The sequence below is a fragment of the Lolium rigidum genome, chromosome 5 (genome assembly GCF_022539505.1).
Source record: "Lolium rigidum isolate FL_2022 chromosome 5, APGP_CSIRO_Lrig_0.1, whole genome shotgun sequence".
NCBI classification, from domain to species: Eukaryota; Viridiplantae; Streptophyta; class Magnoliopsida; order Poales; family Poaceae; genus Lolium; species Lolium rigidum.
Window position 1 is genome coordinate 692,755 of NC_061512.1, and position 16,747 is coordinate 709,501.

General features: G+C 51.3%; 1 protein-coding gene across 1 annotated transcript; it reads right to left on the bottom strand.

Annotated features, from left to right (window-relative positions):
* Positions 1–646: 646 nt before the first annotated feature.
* Positions 647–2,994, bottom strand: LOC124653155 (NAC domain-containing protein 71-like). The gene is made up of 2 exons (XM_047192220.1): positions 2,422–2,994; positions 647–1,965 (listed from the first exon to the last, which is right to left on the bottom strand). Exons 1-2 carry the CDS (start codon positions 2,884–2,886, stop codon positions 1,438–1,440), a joined length of 993 nt encoding a protein of 330 aa, XP_047048176.1. The 5' UTR covers positions 2,887–2,994; the 3' UTR covers positions 647–1,437.
* Positions 2,995–16,747: the final 13,753 nt, after the last annotated feature.

Sequence of the window (16,747 nt, forward strand, 5' to 3'; positions counted from 1 at the left end):
ATAATGTAGGGAACTATGGTGGGAGGTATGACATCTGCTATGATATGACACGCTCATGATAGCCCTTTGCAGCTAAAGAGAAAATATCGTTTGCCCATTGAAGTGAAATAAATCGACGAAGAGTAATTGTTTTGTTACTTAGCCATTTTGGTACTTTGTGATTAACCTTCAAGCACTGTATTTTTACAAAGTTCTTTAATGTGTACAAGTACTCTATATCTAAACTGATCCTAAAACTCGAGCAAAACCCTTATTTGCAAATTCTGAAGATTTTTTCTGTCCTATTTCTGAAAAAACTTGTACACCTTATTTGTAAGGATTTTAGAGAACATGCCAAGACTTTATATGAAGCATTGAGACATATCTGTTTGTCAGCAAGGCATCCAGCAACAACCAAAAGGGGAATGCATGACACATTATGCTGCTTTTCATAGTTCAAAAGTGTTATTCATGCATGACGTCTGTCCACCAAGTTGCACGAATGGATTGAGCACCAGCAGCAGCAGATCCACATCACCGAGAGCAGAAGGCTACCAGACCAGTAGCCTCTCCCTGTCATCTTATTCAGTCGTGCAACTGTGCAAGCAAGCATCATCAGCAATAAGATGCGCAAAGAAGGAAAAAAGAGTTGAACTATACAATTATATAATTGACACGACCTTTTAATATAATAATTACGATAATTGCATTACAAAATTGGCTTTCCAGGTCACGCTAGAGACCACTCTGAAAGCAACACAATCACACCCTCTTCTGCAATTACATGACACCTGAAAACCCTAAACCTGTAAGACTGAACCAAGTCCTCTGAAGAAAAAGAAAAGGAACCCGAACCAATTCTACTCTAAGCTACACAACACAATCCATAGCCCCTCGAATCAAAACTTGTCCCCTCTATTTTTTTGTTTGACCTCTAATTTTGAATCTGCCAGATAGGCATCTCAGCTAAGTAGTAACACAACAAAAGTTGACCGGCTACATTACACGACGGCTAGCTAACACCTAATTGACGACGAAACATCACCTACCATGCATGCTTTGCTATGTCCAAGGGGAAGAGCAGGGGCAGGGGGGCCTGGTACAAATGAATGATGCTTGTACCAAAGCTACCAAATGCCAGTTCAAAACCTGACAGGGTTAACAGTAACACCTGGTATGTACGGTGGGGAAAACTGTGCACCGGAGCCTGTCGAGCGAGATCCGTGTGCGGGGTTAAATCCTCACTAAGTTTCTCTGATCCGCCATGGGTTTTGGGGAAGCTTGCACGGCTAATTAGTCACCTACTAGACTGGTAATCGGTCAGTTTCGCTGAGCCGAATTACACGAGACCTGACGAACATGTTAGTGGGCTAGGAGTAGGAGGAATCGCTGCGGCTGTTTCTCTTCTGCGGATGGTGCTGCCTTCGTTCAGAATGGTGCTGCCTTGGTTCAGAATGGTTACTGAAGGAAGGCGAGCATGTCCCCGAACGCTCCCGCGTCGCGGTCGAAGCCGAAACCGGCTGGCGAGAGCTGGTCGAAGATGAGGGACTCGTCGATGACGAAGCCGTCGTCCGCGCAGCCCCAATCGTCGCCCGGCCAGCCTCCGCCGGCGCCACAGGCGGCTGCGGGGTGCGGGCTCTCGGCGTAGTCCATGTCGCTGGGGAAGTCGGGCGATGGCGAGTGCTGCGCGCGGTCGGAGGAGCTGGAGTCGGTGTGGAGCAGCGGCAGCGAGTGGGGGTCGGAGTCCCGGTCCGCCGACCCGGACCGGTCGAAGCAGAGCATCTCCGTGGCCGGCGGCGAGGGGTGCTGGTAGAAGCCGTAGTCGGAGAGCTCGATCTTCATGGCCGGCACCACGGGGTAGTGCGCGGCCCGCGGGTTCTTGGCGGACGGCGGCGCGGCGGCCGGCTTGGGCTCGTCGTTGACGGTGTCGTACCGCTCGATGACGCCCTTCTTGTTGTAGATTCGGCAGAGCACCCAGTCGTCCAGCTGCAGGATCAAAGAAAAGGCTCGTCAGCGATCGCGATCCATGGAGATAAATAAAATCAATCAATTAAAGCTATTTTACGCGAGATTGGCGGCGGTGAGGCTGGCGCCGTTGTCTCTATCCCGCAGTGCGTGAGCCGTGACGACATGCGAGGGACCGCCGCAATTAGCTTTCCGCATGTCGCTGGCAAACTACAGGCTGTGACGAAAAGGACAACTTGAGCGTGCTGCAACTTGTCCTCTTCTTTTTCATCTGCCCATGGACCTAACAAATTCACCTTTTTTAAAAGCACCAACTTGCTATTTCAAGAAAGATTTTCTTGGCTGATTATTTTAGTAAACTTAATCAATAGTAATCCCTTGCTAAAAGAAGAAATGGGGGCAAGAACACTGAATCATCATCAACAACACACAAGATCGACAAAAGAAGAAGAGAGCCGGGGCGGTCGGTATGTTTACCCTGAGAGCGTTGTTGGTCTTCTTCCTGGCGGCGGCGGATCGGTCGACATCGGCGAGGCGGTACTCGTGCATGATCCAGTTGGTCTTCACACCCTTGGGGGGCTTGCCGGCGTAGAACACAAGCGCCTTCTTAATCGCCACGGCGCGCGGGGATCCGACAGGCTTATCGGCGCCGGTGGCCTTCCAGTACCCGGTCCCGGCGGCGCGGTTGGGGCGGGACCCGTTGGGGTACTTGCGGTCGCGGGGCGAGAAGAAGTACCACTCCTTGGAGTCCTGGCCCCCGCCGGCCGCCTTCTCCGGCAGCTTCCAGGGCTCGAACTTGTAGAGGTCGACCTCGGTGATGACCGGCGCGGCGATGGGCAGGCCGGCGCACTTGCGGCACAGGTAGTAGTTGACAAGCTCGTCGTCGGTGGGGTGGAACCGGAAGCCGGGGGGCAGCTCAATCGCACCTCCGCCCAAGTCCATTCGCGTACGGGGATTAGCTCGGAAGATCTGTCGACTGTCGCGCTGTTGATCGCCGGTACGTTTTGGTCGCTGGGATTGGGAAGCTCACTGATGGCGGCTGGCTGGCTGGGGAAGGTTTGGAATGGAACATCTCGCCGCCGTACCAGCTCCTATATATAGTCATATAGAACGGAGCGGGCCGACGCGTGTCGAGGGGAGGGCACGTGCAAGTTGTGCGGCGCGGCCAGTTGACCGGAGATGGGCCGGGACGCCACGTGTCGAGAATCGGATGGGCGATGCGACGTGTGAGCGGTGGGATGTACAGTAGGGCCAGCTAGCAGGAACCGAATTGTCATGGATTACGTCAGCTGTTTTGTTCGCGTCCAGTGTAGCCAGGCCCATCTGGGCCGTGAGGGGGCGCTCCGTACCTGCTTGTGTGGCGGGCCCGGGCTAGGAAACGGGGAAACTTGCATGGGCCCTACCTGCTGTTGCGCCTCTTGGAATAATTGTACGGGTTGCCCAGATTCCCATTGGTAGATCTATTTGCACCTCGGCTAAAAATATGTTGGATGCAGATACCGTGGATTCTAGGTTTGGCGAGGGCATCGATCGCCACCATCGATGATTTCTAGGCGCCTTCTGGTCAGCTTTCGGGCTAGGTTCATCCTTCTCGGTACAACTAGCGTTGAAATCGGTACCTCGTTGTAATACATCCTCCGCCGTTGGTAACGAGCATTGGTCTGACTTGCGGTACTTGGCCTAAATCATATCTCTGTGAGAGAGAGCCACCCATGCCCACCAAAGCGCCTCGGTCGATCCAGGCCGGGGCGGCCACCCCAAATCGCGCATCCCCCTCCTCCGCGCTGCCCATCGCTCCGGCTGCAGACTACAGCACCTACCCTCCCATAGGCTTTGACCTCCGATTCGGCTCCATCACGCCAGAGATCGCCGCGGCGTCCGCCGGAGGCTGCCAAAGCCGGGAGATCCGGGCCGCTGCGCTGGCCTCTGGCTCGCCTTCAAGGGCGTCTGCCTCGACTTCATGGCCGCCTGCCGCGCGCGGTGCCTACCTCTCCGCCTCCCCGGAGGCCTACGCCGCTAGATCCGGCGGACGGCGCCTCCACCGAGACCCCGCCGCCTCCACCGCCGCTCAAGACGGGCGATAGACCGGTCCGCGCGCTGCCGTCGCCGCGCGGCAACCCACACTTACCGGCGGTGGACGGAGTCGGTCATGCACCACCCCGCCTGCGGTCCATCATCGTTGCCCCTTTGGGAGATCCGGCGGATCCCGGGAAGGGAGAGCATCAACATATACGAAGAAAAGTGGCAAGATGTCCGTCCCAAGTTACGGTGGCGAAAAATTACTCCTTCCCCTTCGAGTGGAAGGCAAGGCCGGACGCCGGCTTGAGCATTCAAGGAAGAACCAGCCACCGCCAAGCCTCAACCGCTACAAAGGGCTGCGCTTCGTCTGCTTGTCGCCCTTCCACTTCGTCCGCAAGCTGCACCGGGCAAATCCACCGCATCGTGTGTAAGAAGCCGGGTCACATTGGTCGTAGGCCGCACCACCAAGAAGGTCCTCGTTCAAGCTGCCCCACCGCCTCCACCACCGACAAGATACGCCGGTCGATTGCGGGCAAGCGCCGCGGCTTGGCCGGCGCTCCCTCGCGCCGGGCTGCTCCAAGCATGGCGCACTCACCGAGCCACCCATCCAACGGGCCGGATGAGGTTTTCGGTCTCTCCATCAGCACCCCCGCCATGGAGAGGGCGGCCACCGATATGAGGCGCACCCACCTTGCCATCCTCATCTCCGACCCAAGGCTCAACATCGGCACGAAGTCGATTGCCAAGGCTCTCCGGGACGAGCTCGGGTTCGAGTGGGACGACATCCACGTCTCCGCTTCATACCCGGACGACTTCCTCGTCAAGTTCTCTTACCCGTGGCAGCGTGACATGGCCTTGGAGCGAGGGCTGCGTGCCGCTACGGAGGGGTGCGATGGCGCTCACCACCTGGTCGCCGACGGCGAGCGGGGAGGCCGCAAACCCGGCGCTACTACCGCCGTGTCGCCCTCGAGTGCCCGCCTCTCAATGCATGGCGGGATGAGGACAACCTGTCAAAGGCTGTTCTCGGAGGCGGCTGCGAGGCTGGACCGTATCGAGCAGCGCTCGGTGCTGCAGGACAACACCGCCGCCCTCTTCGCTTGGGTGTGGTCCTTGGACCCTGACCTCATTCCCTGCGTCAAGGCGCACTCGATCCTCGACAGGCCGGCCGTCGGACGGGCGGACCTGCCAGAAGGGACTCCCGGCCGAAGAAGGAAGGGATGGGCCTGCTGTACGTGTCCTCATTCACCTGGACACGGTCATCGACTACTCTCCGCTCGACGAAAGCCGCCGCAAACGCGGCTATGCTTGGCCAAACAAGACAAGGCGTGAGTGGGAGTTCGGCACCAAGGACAACGCGGTTGGCTCAAGACGACGGCCGGGACGGGACCGCCTAGGTCCCTCAAACCACCGCCGCGACGACGGCCGGTGAAGACCGGCGCGACGACCGCGACCGCGAGGGACGACGCGGGGAACGTCGTAGTAGCCGCCACGGTGGTGACCGTGGCGGCGATGGAGAAGCTCGCGTTGGAATCCCGGCGGCCAGCACTCACGTCACGGCGGGGACCGCCCGGACAGGCGCGCCTCGCGATCGCCTGACCACCGCCGCCGTGGAGGTTCCTCCCGTCATCGCTCTAGAAGCCCGCCCGCGGTGCATGCTGCTAGGACAGCAAACACCAAAGCTGTCTTGGAGGAGTTCGTGCGCTCTGACCCGCGCCCGCTGATCCTCCCACCAGTTCTGGAGCGCACTCCTCGCCGCCGCAGAAGCCAGTCGCGCACGCCGGAGGGTAGCGACGCCATGGGCTCCACTCCTTCACCTCCTCCAGGGGCCGACCGCCACGGGTGCTCGGCCGGCCCAATGCAAGTATCTCCACAACCGGGGCTCGACAACGGTCACTACATGTCGTGCTCCCCTAGCACCGAACACTTCGACATCGGCACCAACGGCATGCCGGCGCCACCCTCGCCGCAGATTCCATGGGCAGCGCTCTCGAAGGCCAAGCACCGGCGGGGAGGCAAACGCCTACGAAGACTCGCCGGTCCGCCAATATTGCGGAGATGGTGCCACGAGCCATGCCCGGCTTGATGGGCCTGAATAGCTGGGCCGATCCGGCCGAGGAGCGTTCCGGCGACCATGTCCCGACGATGCACTCCATGCAGAACCGGCATGGCACACGGGAAGCGGAGCCCCATCCCGGCCTCATCGGCACGCGAGGATCGTCCGTTTGGACCAAGCGGCGAGGAGCAGGGCCAGAGATTGATTGATCAGAGGATCGGAACACCGATCAAAGAGAGGACCGTGTACGAGATCAGCGAGTTTTGCGCCCTCCTGGAGCCGGTGTCAACTGGTTGGCAACTCCAAGATATTTTCGCAAAGCCACAACAACAAAGTGGCCAACAGGCCGGCACTGAGGCTCAACGGCGGCACCCATCACCACCGAGCTGTCGTCGGATCTTGACGACGAACGGCTATTTGAGGTCACCTTGAAGTCCAATGCACTAAGGGCACTCGAGAGGCGGAGGCTGTGCGGGCCAGCACTCACGGATGAGGAGCGTAGCGGAACCGAAACAGGAGGCACCGAGCTGCAAGGACCGGGACCGATGGACGAAGTCACCTCAAAGGTTGCGAGAGATGCATGTCGACCCAAAGACCGGCATCATGAACAAGCTTATGGGGATGTTCTCCCCTTCCCTACTCGGCTTCCCAACGAACAGCTCAAGGCGGAAGAAGACAGAGTCAAAGAAGATCTTCCAGATGGCCACCTCCTCTCGTCGAAGTGAGCGACCAGCAACCAAAGCATCCACCATGATGACCACCAGAAAATCCCAGATGGCGGCCTGCAAGCAGCTTGGTCTAATCCAATGTGAAGAGGACTTCACGGACGAGGTGCTCGCCCAATACCTGGCCCTTTTCGCCGGCCGCTTTCACCTGCCAATCTGCAAGGGCTGGCAACTTTGGCCGAAGTGTCGGGACGTCCCAACTTCACCCTACCCGAGCGTGACATGTCCGAACTCCTGTCGGAGTCGCCATACGCAGCTTGAGACCCAGCACGGTCCGTGCACGTCGATCCTCCCCAATGGATTATGCAACCATGTCATCCTCGTCACTGTTGTGTTAGCTGCCCCTGTTTCGCCCGTCATGAGTCCCTAGTGCTGGATTGGGCTGTGCTCGCCTTTACCTGTAGCCGGCGAAACCGCCCGTTCAAGCAAAGTAGATGTCTTAGTCATGTAGGGCAGAGCTGGCCCAGCATCGCCCTTACCGGTAGTCGGCGACGCCGTCCGCTCCTGCTAGATGTCTGTATGTCAACGAAAAACTTCGTGTACTGTGTTAATCATTGTCGTCATCGTTACTATGATAACACAACTTAAATTGTTAAATTGGAATGTAAGAGGTCTGAACGACCGCGCTCGCCGTTCAGTTGTGCGTGATCTTTCTGTAACGTCTTCATGCTCCATCCTATGCATCCAAGAATCCAAGATTGGTTTAATCACAGATTACTGAAAAGACTGATATTGCCGGGCAAACGCTCAAAGGGTGTGCACAGCTACCAGCTGTTGGCACTCGTGGAGGTATACTTCTCTTCTGGAACGAGGATACTTTCCATGCTCAGGTTGTGCGTATCGCAAGCTTTTCCATCACGGTCAAACTCACAGACCTCACATCAAACCTATCATGGACACTCACAACAGTATATGGGCCTGCCGATGACGAACGCAAACTAGCCTTTCTTCGTGAGCTTACAGACCTACACGCCCAGATTACGGGTCCTTGGTTGGTCATAGGCGATTTTAACCTCATTTTACATGATCAAGACAAGAACAAACGAAGGGTCAACAGAACATGGATGCGGAGGTTCAAGCATGCGGTTGAGACTAGCTATCTCAGGGAGATTAAGCTTGTTGGAAGGAGGTACACCTGGAGCAACGAACAGAGTGACCCGACCCTAGTGCGTCTGGACCGTGCCTTCTGTAATAATGATTGGGATGACCTTTTTCACGCAGCCAAACTGCTGCCACAAGCCTCTTCCATGTCTGATCACTGTCCTCTTCTGTTAGTACAAGACGTCACCGTCAGAGTGCCGCCGAGATTCCGCTTCGAAAGTTTTTGGCAGTTACTGGAAGGCTATAGCACGATAGTGCAACAATCATGGAATACCCCTTGTAGGCTGACCAATGCCTTTGCGATCCTAGATTTTAAGTTGAGAAGATTGGCCAAAGACCTAAAAACTTGGGCAAAGAACTATGTGGGAGACATCAGAAAACAGATGCTAATTGGCCAAGAAATAATGCTCAGACTCGACACGGCGCAAGAAACAAGATTGTTGACTCCGGGAGAAAATAGGCTCAGAACACAGCTAAAATCAAGGGCCGTAGGCCTAGCCGTCATCAACAAGATAAAAGCCAAGCAAAGAGCAAGAATAAAATGGCTAAGACTAGGCGATGCTAACACCAAATTCTTCCACTCTCGCGCTTCACACCGGAAACGAGAAAAACAGAATTCAGTCCTTGCAATCCGAATGCGGCATCGCCACAAACCCCAACGAGCTCGAAGAGACGATCTTCCGTCACATGGATGCTATCATGGGCACAACGGTCCGAGTGCACCGACCGCTTCGATTGGACTCAACTTAATACTGCCAAAACCGGACCTGTCCGACCTCGATGTTCCCTTTACCGAGCATGAGCTAAAGCGGTCTGTCTTCGACACACCGGCCGACAAGGCGCACAGTCTCGACGGTTTTTACGGGGTTTCTTCAGAACATCTTGGAATATCATAAAGGAAGACCTATTGCGGGCCTTAAACAAGTTCCACACCCTCAACGACACTTCATTCCATAAGCTAAACACGGCCCTTGTTATCCTTCTGCCTAAAACAGAACAACCCTCCCAGATGAAGCACTACCGCCCAATCAGCCTGATTCATGCTTTTGGAAAACTGGTCTCCAAAATTCTGGCTCAACGTCTAAAACCTCACCTTGATGAGCTGATTTCGCCGTGTCAAAGCGCCTTCATCAGCGGGAGGAACATTCACGACAACTTTCTATATGTGCAAAACGTGGCCAAACACTTTCACAAAACCAAAACACCAACCTTGCTTCTCAAGTTGGACATTGCAAAGGCCTTCGACACCGTTTCCTGGACATACATCATTGATATGTTGGAAGCTAGAGGCTTCCCGTCGAGATGGAGGAATTGGATCTCGCTCCTCTTTCGCTCGACCTCCTCAAGAGTGTTGGTTAATGGAGTACCCGGCGGAATAATTCAGCACAGGCGAGGGCTTCGACAGGGCGACTGCCTGTCACCTTTCCTCTTCGACCTTGCCCTTGAGCCCTTACACCGCCTTCTTGAAATCGCCACAGAAGCAGGGGTCCTCTCCAAACTACAAGGCAAGCGCTGTACTTTTAGGGCATCCTTCTACGCCGATGACGTGGCACTGTTCATCAAACCCACACAGCAAGATATCACCGGGCTGGGAGAGATCCTCTCGCCTTCGGCCGGGCTACCGAGCTGGTTACAAACCTCACCAAAAGCTCAATAACGCCTATCAGCTGCCAGAACATCAATGTCCAGGGGCTTGCCAACTCCGCCGGGATTGGCGTATCCAGCTTTCCATGCATGTACCTGGGGCTCCCGTTATCCGTTAAGAAACTTACCAAGGCAGATTGGCAACAACTTCTCGATAAGATGGATCGACACTTGGCTACTTGGAAAGCACGCCTCATGAGCAAGGCCGGGAGATTGGAGATGCTAAACTCGGTGCTAACTTCCTTGGCGGTCTACATGATGAGCATAAATGAGATGCCACCATGGGTAAAGAAAGAATTTGATAAACGCCGAAGAGCTTGGCTTTGGGCGGGGGAAGCCTCTTGCAACGGTGGGAAATGCAGAGTGAATTGGAAAACAGTTTGTCGACCAAAACACCTTGGCGGTCTAGGTGTCCATTGCATAGATTCTTTTGGAAGGGCACTTCGTCTTAGATGGCTGTGGCAAAAATGGAAATGCCCCAACAAGACTTGGTCACACACGCATATCCCTTCCACCGCCAAAGACCGTGCCTTATTCGATGCTGCAACCAAAATAACGATTGGAAATGGCCAAACGGCAATTTTTTGGACTGATAAATGGCTATATGATCTGTCCCCGAAAGAAATTGCACCGGAACTCTATAAGATTGCAGTCAGAAAAAACAGAACGGTTTGTGAGGCGCTCAAAGATAGGAAATGGTTGATGGACCTGCGTTTCTCTCTGGATATCCGTCACTCCGATGAACTGCTGCGAATGGAGATCCTTCTCGACGGTATCCGTCTGACAGACACCCCGGATGAGATTTCATGGACCTTCGGAAGCAAGGACTACTACACGACCAAATCTGCGTACCTACTGCAATTCATTGGCGCCGTAAACACGGATTACAAAAAGATCATCTGGAAAAGTTGGGCACCCGCTAAATGCAAGTTCTTCATATGGACCTTAATGCTTGATCGCGTCTTAACGGCTGATAAATTGCTGCTACGCCGCTGGGAGAATGAATATTTCTGCCCCCTATGTCGAAGGAACCTTGAAACAACTACACACCTGTTTACCGAATGCCCATATAGCTTGAAGGTATGGTCAGCTGTGGCTACTAAGCTTAGCCACGATGAGATGAAGCCCAACTCTTGGACCAATACGTACCACAACTTCCAAAGTTGGTACAGAGGCCTAGTAGGGACGCTACCCAAGGAGCGACGTAAAACTGTGGTAACACTAGTCAACCTTGTCTGTTGGGAGATTTGGAAAGAACGCAACAGACGTATTTTCGAGAAGAAAGAAATGCCGGCAAGCGCAATGATAGTGAAAACCTTAGAGGAGGTAGATGTCTGGAGAATGGCAGGTGCACCCATTCCTCTTGTTATCCAGGTAGGAGGGACACCTTTTGATCCCGGTTGATTTGTACACCTTTTCCTTTTCTCGGAAGCCACCCGTCTCTAGGGCCTTCCTCTTTGTAAATCAACCCTTCTATTGAAATGAACACAGCAGCTCTCCTGCTGTTATTCAAAAAAAAACGAGCATTGGTCTTTTCCAATCTGAAGTTTCAGAGCTCCTTTGATTTTTATGAAATAAGTACATCTAGGGAGTACATAATCTTTTTGATTTGTTAGAATATAGTATTCGATACGGAGTAATTCTATATGATATATACTACTCGACTTGGAGTACAATTTGCATGGCTAATTCTATATCCCACACTTCTCTAGTGGTATTATTTTTGGGAAATGGATGATCTCCGGCCTTTGCATCAATAGGCCAATTCCATCGAAAAAAGTATTCCATCGGAAATTCTCTCTCAATTCTTGCTCCTCTAATATAAATGACGAATCCCCATATTTGCCGCTAATATGGTGTTCTATACACTGGCCTTTCAGATAGAAGCATGCTATGAATTTGGGATTAAATTTTTTAATAAATGGGCCACAACTGCTATCCATTTCATTTTTGGATATTAAATTTTTAATGAGTAGGACACAACAGGTCGCCACACTAAATTTGTCCATATTAATCTAGCGGTGTGTGTGCACTAGCACAATGGACCATGGCAAGGGTGTAGGAGAGACTCGTGTTTTCGCTCATTCACGGTGATGTTCGAAAAAAAAAGGCTAAATAGAGATAGGATCATTCTTTTAGCTATACTATCTACATCAAATAAAAATAAGGAGCTGAATATGACCCTGATGTGTATATTGGTAGAGCTAAATATCCTAGTTATATCCAAATCTGAACTACTCCATTTGATTTGAAAAAGCTCAAAATCGGAATAGTAGAACATTTTTGTGTGGACATATGCACCAATTATCTTTGTATAAAGCTTTATTTATCCACCGTAGATTGAGACTTAGAAAATCTTAATTAGTAGAGCTTTCCGCGCTAGCACACATGATTGCTCAGTGAAAAGATAGGGGATTCATCGATCACCTGCCCCTATGTACATCATATTAGAAGAAGGTTTCTTTAGAGTAATAAAATGAAAGTTGGTATTATAGAAGTTTCCACTTTGCTTGATAGATGTTCACTAACTAATCCTCTCCACTAACTACCCCGAACCAAGATAGCTTGACAAGTGTGTGCATGCATTACCTATATACCGCGTTGACCCAAGAGCCTCTTTGAGTCAATTAAAGTACTTTCCTAGAAATTTTGTAGGATTACATTTCACATGTATGTTGTTTTATTAGGGCTTATTGATTTGAAGGAATTTAAAAGGGATGAAAATATGGAAAACATAGGGTTGCAAAGTCATGAGCGCTAGAATCCTATATAATTTCGGTATGCTCGATTGCGTCGCATGAGAACCGAAGATTATTTCCAAGAGGTTTAAGTGAAAGAAAGCTTGTAACCTTTTGAGTAGTGATTCCTTTGGTAGGAAATTCTCTAAGATTCATTAAATCTTATGGAGCAAACAACTGAAATAAGAAGGAAAAAAATCCTAGGGTTTCTGGTCCTCTACGATTTCTACGAAACTGGTTTGAATAAAAGTGGTCCGTTGAACTGTTTTCGAGATTCAAAATACGCCCATCAATCCTAGCAAGATGTCTAGATTTGTCAAAATTTGGATGTATCTAGCCACTTCTTTCATGGGATGGACGGATGGAGTATTAGCATGTCATGTCGTTAAGATAGTACTCCTCCTATAGAATTTCTTTTTCCTAAGAATTAATATATTTCAAGGGAAAGTAAATTAGGAGGCGAAATGGATTCTGCCGCACATGGCCGCATGGGTTACACGTAAATTGCCGCATAGCTAGATTCGTTGGGCCATGTGAGCATGAACCTCCACCAAGAAAATATCCATGTTCCGATCATGGCATGCGGCCAGCGCCACCAGCCGCCTACCTAGTGATGAGATGTACGGCCAGCGACGGCGACCTCGGCAGACAGAGCACCCTCGCGCGAATATCCCGCCGCTACCTAGGTAGAGACGGAGGGCCCCCGGGCGACTCGGCGGAAGTCGCCGCCGTAGAGTCAATCGCCGCCGGCTTCACCTGCGTACATGGCGGCCAAGAGTCCGGCCGTCTACGGGATGACGTGGCTGGCGCTGCATCGTCACGTATTCCTGCGGGCCAGGCGTGTCCCCTCCAAGCGGTCCAGCGACTTGGGGCGGTCGGCAAGTTAACTCAATTGGCACGTGCCGCTGCCCGCTGGACATTTCCAAGCCGCGGCGAGGCGCCGGCGCGAGTGACGCATGCACGGTCCCGATCGAGGCCGGCCGGGTTCAGTGAACAAAGTCGCCTGGGCGGCTAAACCACCGGCCGTGCGCGCCACGAAATTCCCGCGCGCGGGCATCATGGCTCTAGTCGTCGTCGTCACCTGTCTCCCCAGTCGCTGTACGCCTTTGCACACAGGCACAGGTTACGGTTTTGGTATTTTCTCAACTTTAGAAAACGTAGAAACTATACATTTTAAAATCTAACCCCTATACTAGCTGTAAAGTAGGATGGAGTTTCTGTCAAAAAAAAAGTAGGAAGGAGTTGAACTACAACATGTCGACACCAAGCATCTCCGGCGTCGAACCAAGGTCGGAGCCACGGGATCCGGCGGCGAAAGGAGGTTGATCGGCGCCAAAGTGTATGACCCGAAACCGCTAAAGTTAATTATCTCATGTCAAATTTGTTGGGGCCTAGTCAATATGCTTGACGCCGACATTTCCTTTTTTCGATACATGACGCTTTATTAGTTACGAAAAAATTCAAGAATTACAGCCAGCCCCTCATAACTAAGATGCACGTAGATGTTACAATTCAAAAGTTACACCCAAAAATTAAACTCCGCTCTCTACAAGCTCTCAATAAAAAACTATACGAGAAATAAAGGTGAAGAATGGCTTATTCATAGATTACGCTGCCATCCATCTTGAAAACAGATAGACCTCGTGGTTGAACAATCACGTAAACAATTGTATAAACATGTCGTGATATTCTACATGATGTACATATGACCATGAACAGCTGCTTGACGCTGACATGCACGACTTCAGCTCCATCCTTGTTGGCACCAAATTAAGGGCTAAGAACATCTCCAGTCGCATTCGCCAAAAGATGTTTGGTGAAACACGGACAAAAAAAGACGTTCTAGTCGCGTTCCCAAAGCTAAAAATCAGCGCATTTTATGTCTCACATCTCCGGTAGAGACTCTACACACAGGAAACGGGTCGGGGACACCGGGCTCAAATAAAGCGCCGGATGCAGGCATGCAACCCCTCTACCCCCCCCCCCCCCCCCCTCACTTTCTCCCACATACTTTCCCACATGGGCTGAAAAGGGTCTCCTTTTTGTCTAGTTTTTTTGGTTTCTTTATCTCCGGCGTTCTCTCCAAAACTATTCCAAATCATTGGGCCGGATGCTTTTTGAGAGACACTACTACAAATGCTCTCAGATTTCAAAATGGTGATCATATGAGCTAGGTTTGTCAAAATAGATGCACACAACTGAAATGTGGACCTTGTGTAATCAGCCACGCATATCACTTGTGTGACGCTCCTCTGTCGCATTAACAACTGGGTGATTAAATTATGAGACAAACCATACGCGGCGATGCAGAGCCGCCTGCTATCCCCAACCCGATCCCGTTATGATCCGCAGCAGACCTCTCGAGGCGACGACAATCCCTCAAATTGACACAGACGTGTGGGTCCGAGATACTCTAGACCCACCTGACATGGACACGACCATCCGCTAAATTATCTGGCACCAATCAGTTGGGACGCGACCAAAAGCACTTGACTATTAGTACCGGCTCGACGCGGCGAGCATACGCCGGCTGGCCTGCCTGCGTGCTGCCCTTTTCAGGTTCACGTCCACCTCCACCTCGTCTTATAAATTTTCTATCCCAGCCGTGTCGGCCGCGATGACTCTTGGCGAGTTTATTTTTTGGCAGCCGTTTTGCCTCTTGGGGCAGCGGATAATGGATCTCTGGTTCCCGCGCGGCTACGAAGAGCCGCGCTGATCTGGAATCTTTGGACCTTTCTTCCCTGTAGTTGTCATTCCACTTGCGGAGATTCAGGTTCCTAAACTAATCCAAGCAGTCTGATTCGTCGGCGTCGATTTCAGCCGCGTTGGAGTGGCCGCGAAGTTCTTCTAGTTTACAATTGTTGCTTGCTTGTTGTTCCGATCCATACAGGAGGTGATCATTGCTGCCACCCAATCTTTTGATAGGTGTGTGGGTAGCGAGAGTGAGACATCCAGTGTATTTGACATCATCAATGAGGTGTCTGCCAACACTGTTACTAGAACGGCAAACCAATTGAAGTCATGGTGACATAATCTATAGTAGAAGAGCTTCTCCTTTTTAGAATTTTTTTTTAGTAATTAGCTTCGTGGCCACCATGATTTCTTTGACGCGCACAAAATCCGTCCTATTACTTGGAGCTATGTTATGCTAGTGGCAGCATCGTTAAAAATAGGACACGTCCAGGAAATACTAAATGTGATCTGCAAAATGCTCTAATCTCAGTGCTCCCTGAAAATTGGCAAAATAGGGCGGGTAATTTTCTGCCCCTCGATTCAAATTGTGCGGCTCACATGAAGGCTGGGACAAACAAAAGCGATTTATTAACCGTCAAACTGGGATGCCGACCGAGTACCCCTAGCACACACCTGCGACCAACCAATACCCTCGACCGTTCACCCCAACTCTACCCTCCTATGTCTCTTCGTGTTGTACATCGATGACGGTGGAGGCGACATGTGGATTCACAAGCCCATCATTAAAATATGACATGTCCACGATATTAGCTATGTAATATCATACGTGTATGTGATTGTGTTGTACACCACATCATATCGTATAGGACTCTCTATATGCCACCTTGGGGGTTTTTCCTAACAATATAACACGAGGTAACCGATCGACCCCGAGAACGATCGTTCACCCAAACACAATACGATTCACATGGTATCACATATCGTCCTCTTCCCGACCTGCTGCCATCACGACACCTAGCTCCCCTCGCCGCCAGGACCACGCCGCGTCGCTGGCCAAGGACAACAGCTTCGTCGTCTCGTCTCTCTCTTCACGTTCCGCGCTCGCATGATCGTCAAGATTTGCTCTGATCGCTCTCACCTTCCGCGACCTAATCAACCAGGAAAACCTTGTTCTTGCTGCTGCTCTCTGCTGCGGCAGGAAAATACGCGGAATCTGTGCCGCGCATGGTTTTAAATAGCCGGCTATAGCCTGGCTATAGCTCGGCTATAGCCTTTCAGGAGACCTGCCGCTGCGGCTATGCCCTTTGTAGGCTAAATGAGAAAAAACCGCTAATAGCCGGCTATAGCCTAATTTAGCCTGTGTTTAGCCTCTAATTTAGCCACTAAACCTTCTATATTTTGAATTTATCTTCTCTTTTATTTTTTTATTTCTTGTTTTTCAAATTTGCGTTCAGTATAATTAGATAAAATTCGTGAGTTGGATATCTCAATACTTGTTGCCTTGAATAGTTAAATATGTTGTATCACTAATCGTATTTGAGTCATAATTTTCCTCTTCTTTTGGTAAGATATGATAAAAATATTTCAAATATTTGAAAAAAGGCTAAATGAAATAGCCCGCTATAACCTGGCTATAGTCTTTTATAGCCTCTAAAAAAATCGCGGCTAAATGAGATAGCCCGCTATTTTAAACTATGGTGCCGCGTCAAGAATCAAACCCTAGTTCTTCCTGCTGCTGCTCTCTCTCTCTCTCTCTCTCTCTCTCTCTTGTGGCAGGAAAACACGCGGAATCCTTTCCACGTCAGGAATTGGGATAGATGGCGTCTTCT

Excerpts from the sequence above, each read along its gene's own strand:
- LOC124653155 (XM_047192220.1), bottom strand. The coding sequence starts at position 2,886 with ATGGACTTGGGCGGAGGTGCGATTGAGCTGCCCCCCGGCTTCCGGTTC. Across the intron at positions 1,966-2,421 it reads AGACCAACAACGCTCTCAGG|CTGGACGACTGGGTGCTCTG; the intron begins GTAAACATACCG and ends TTGATCCTGCAG.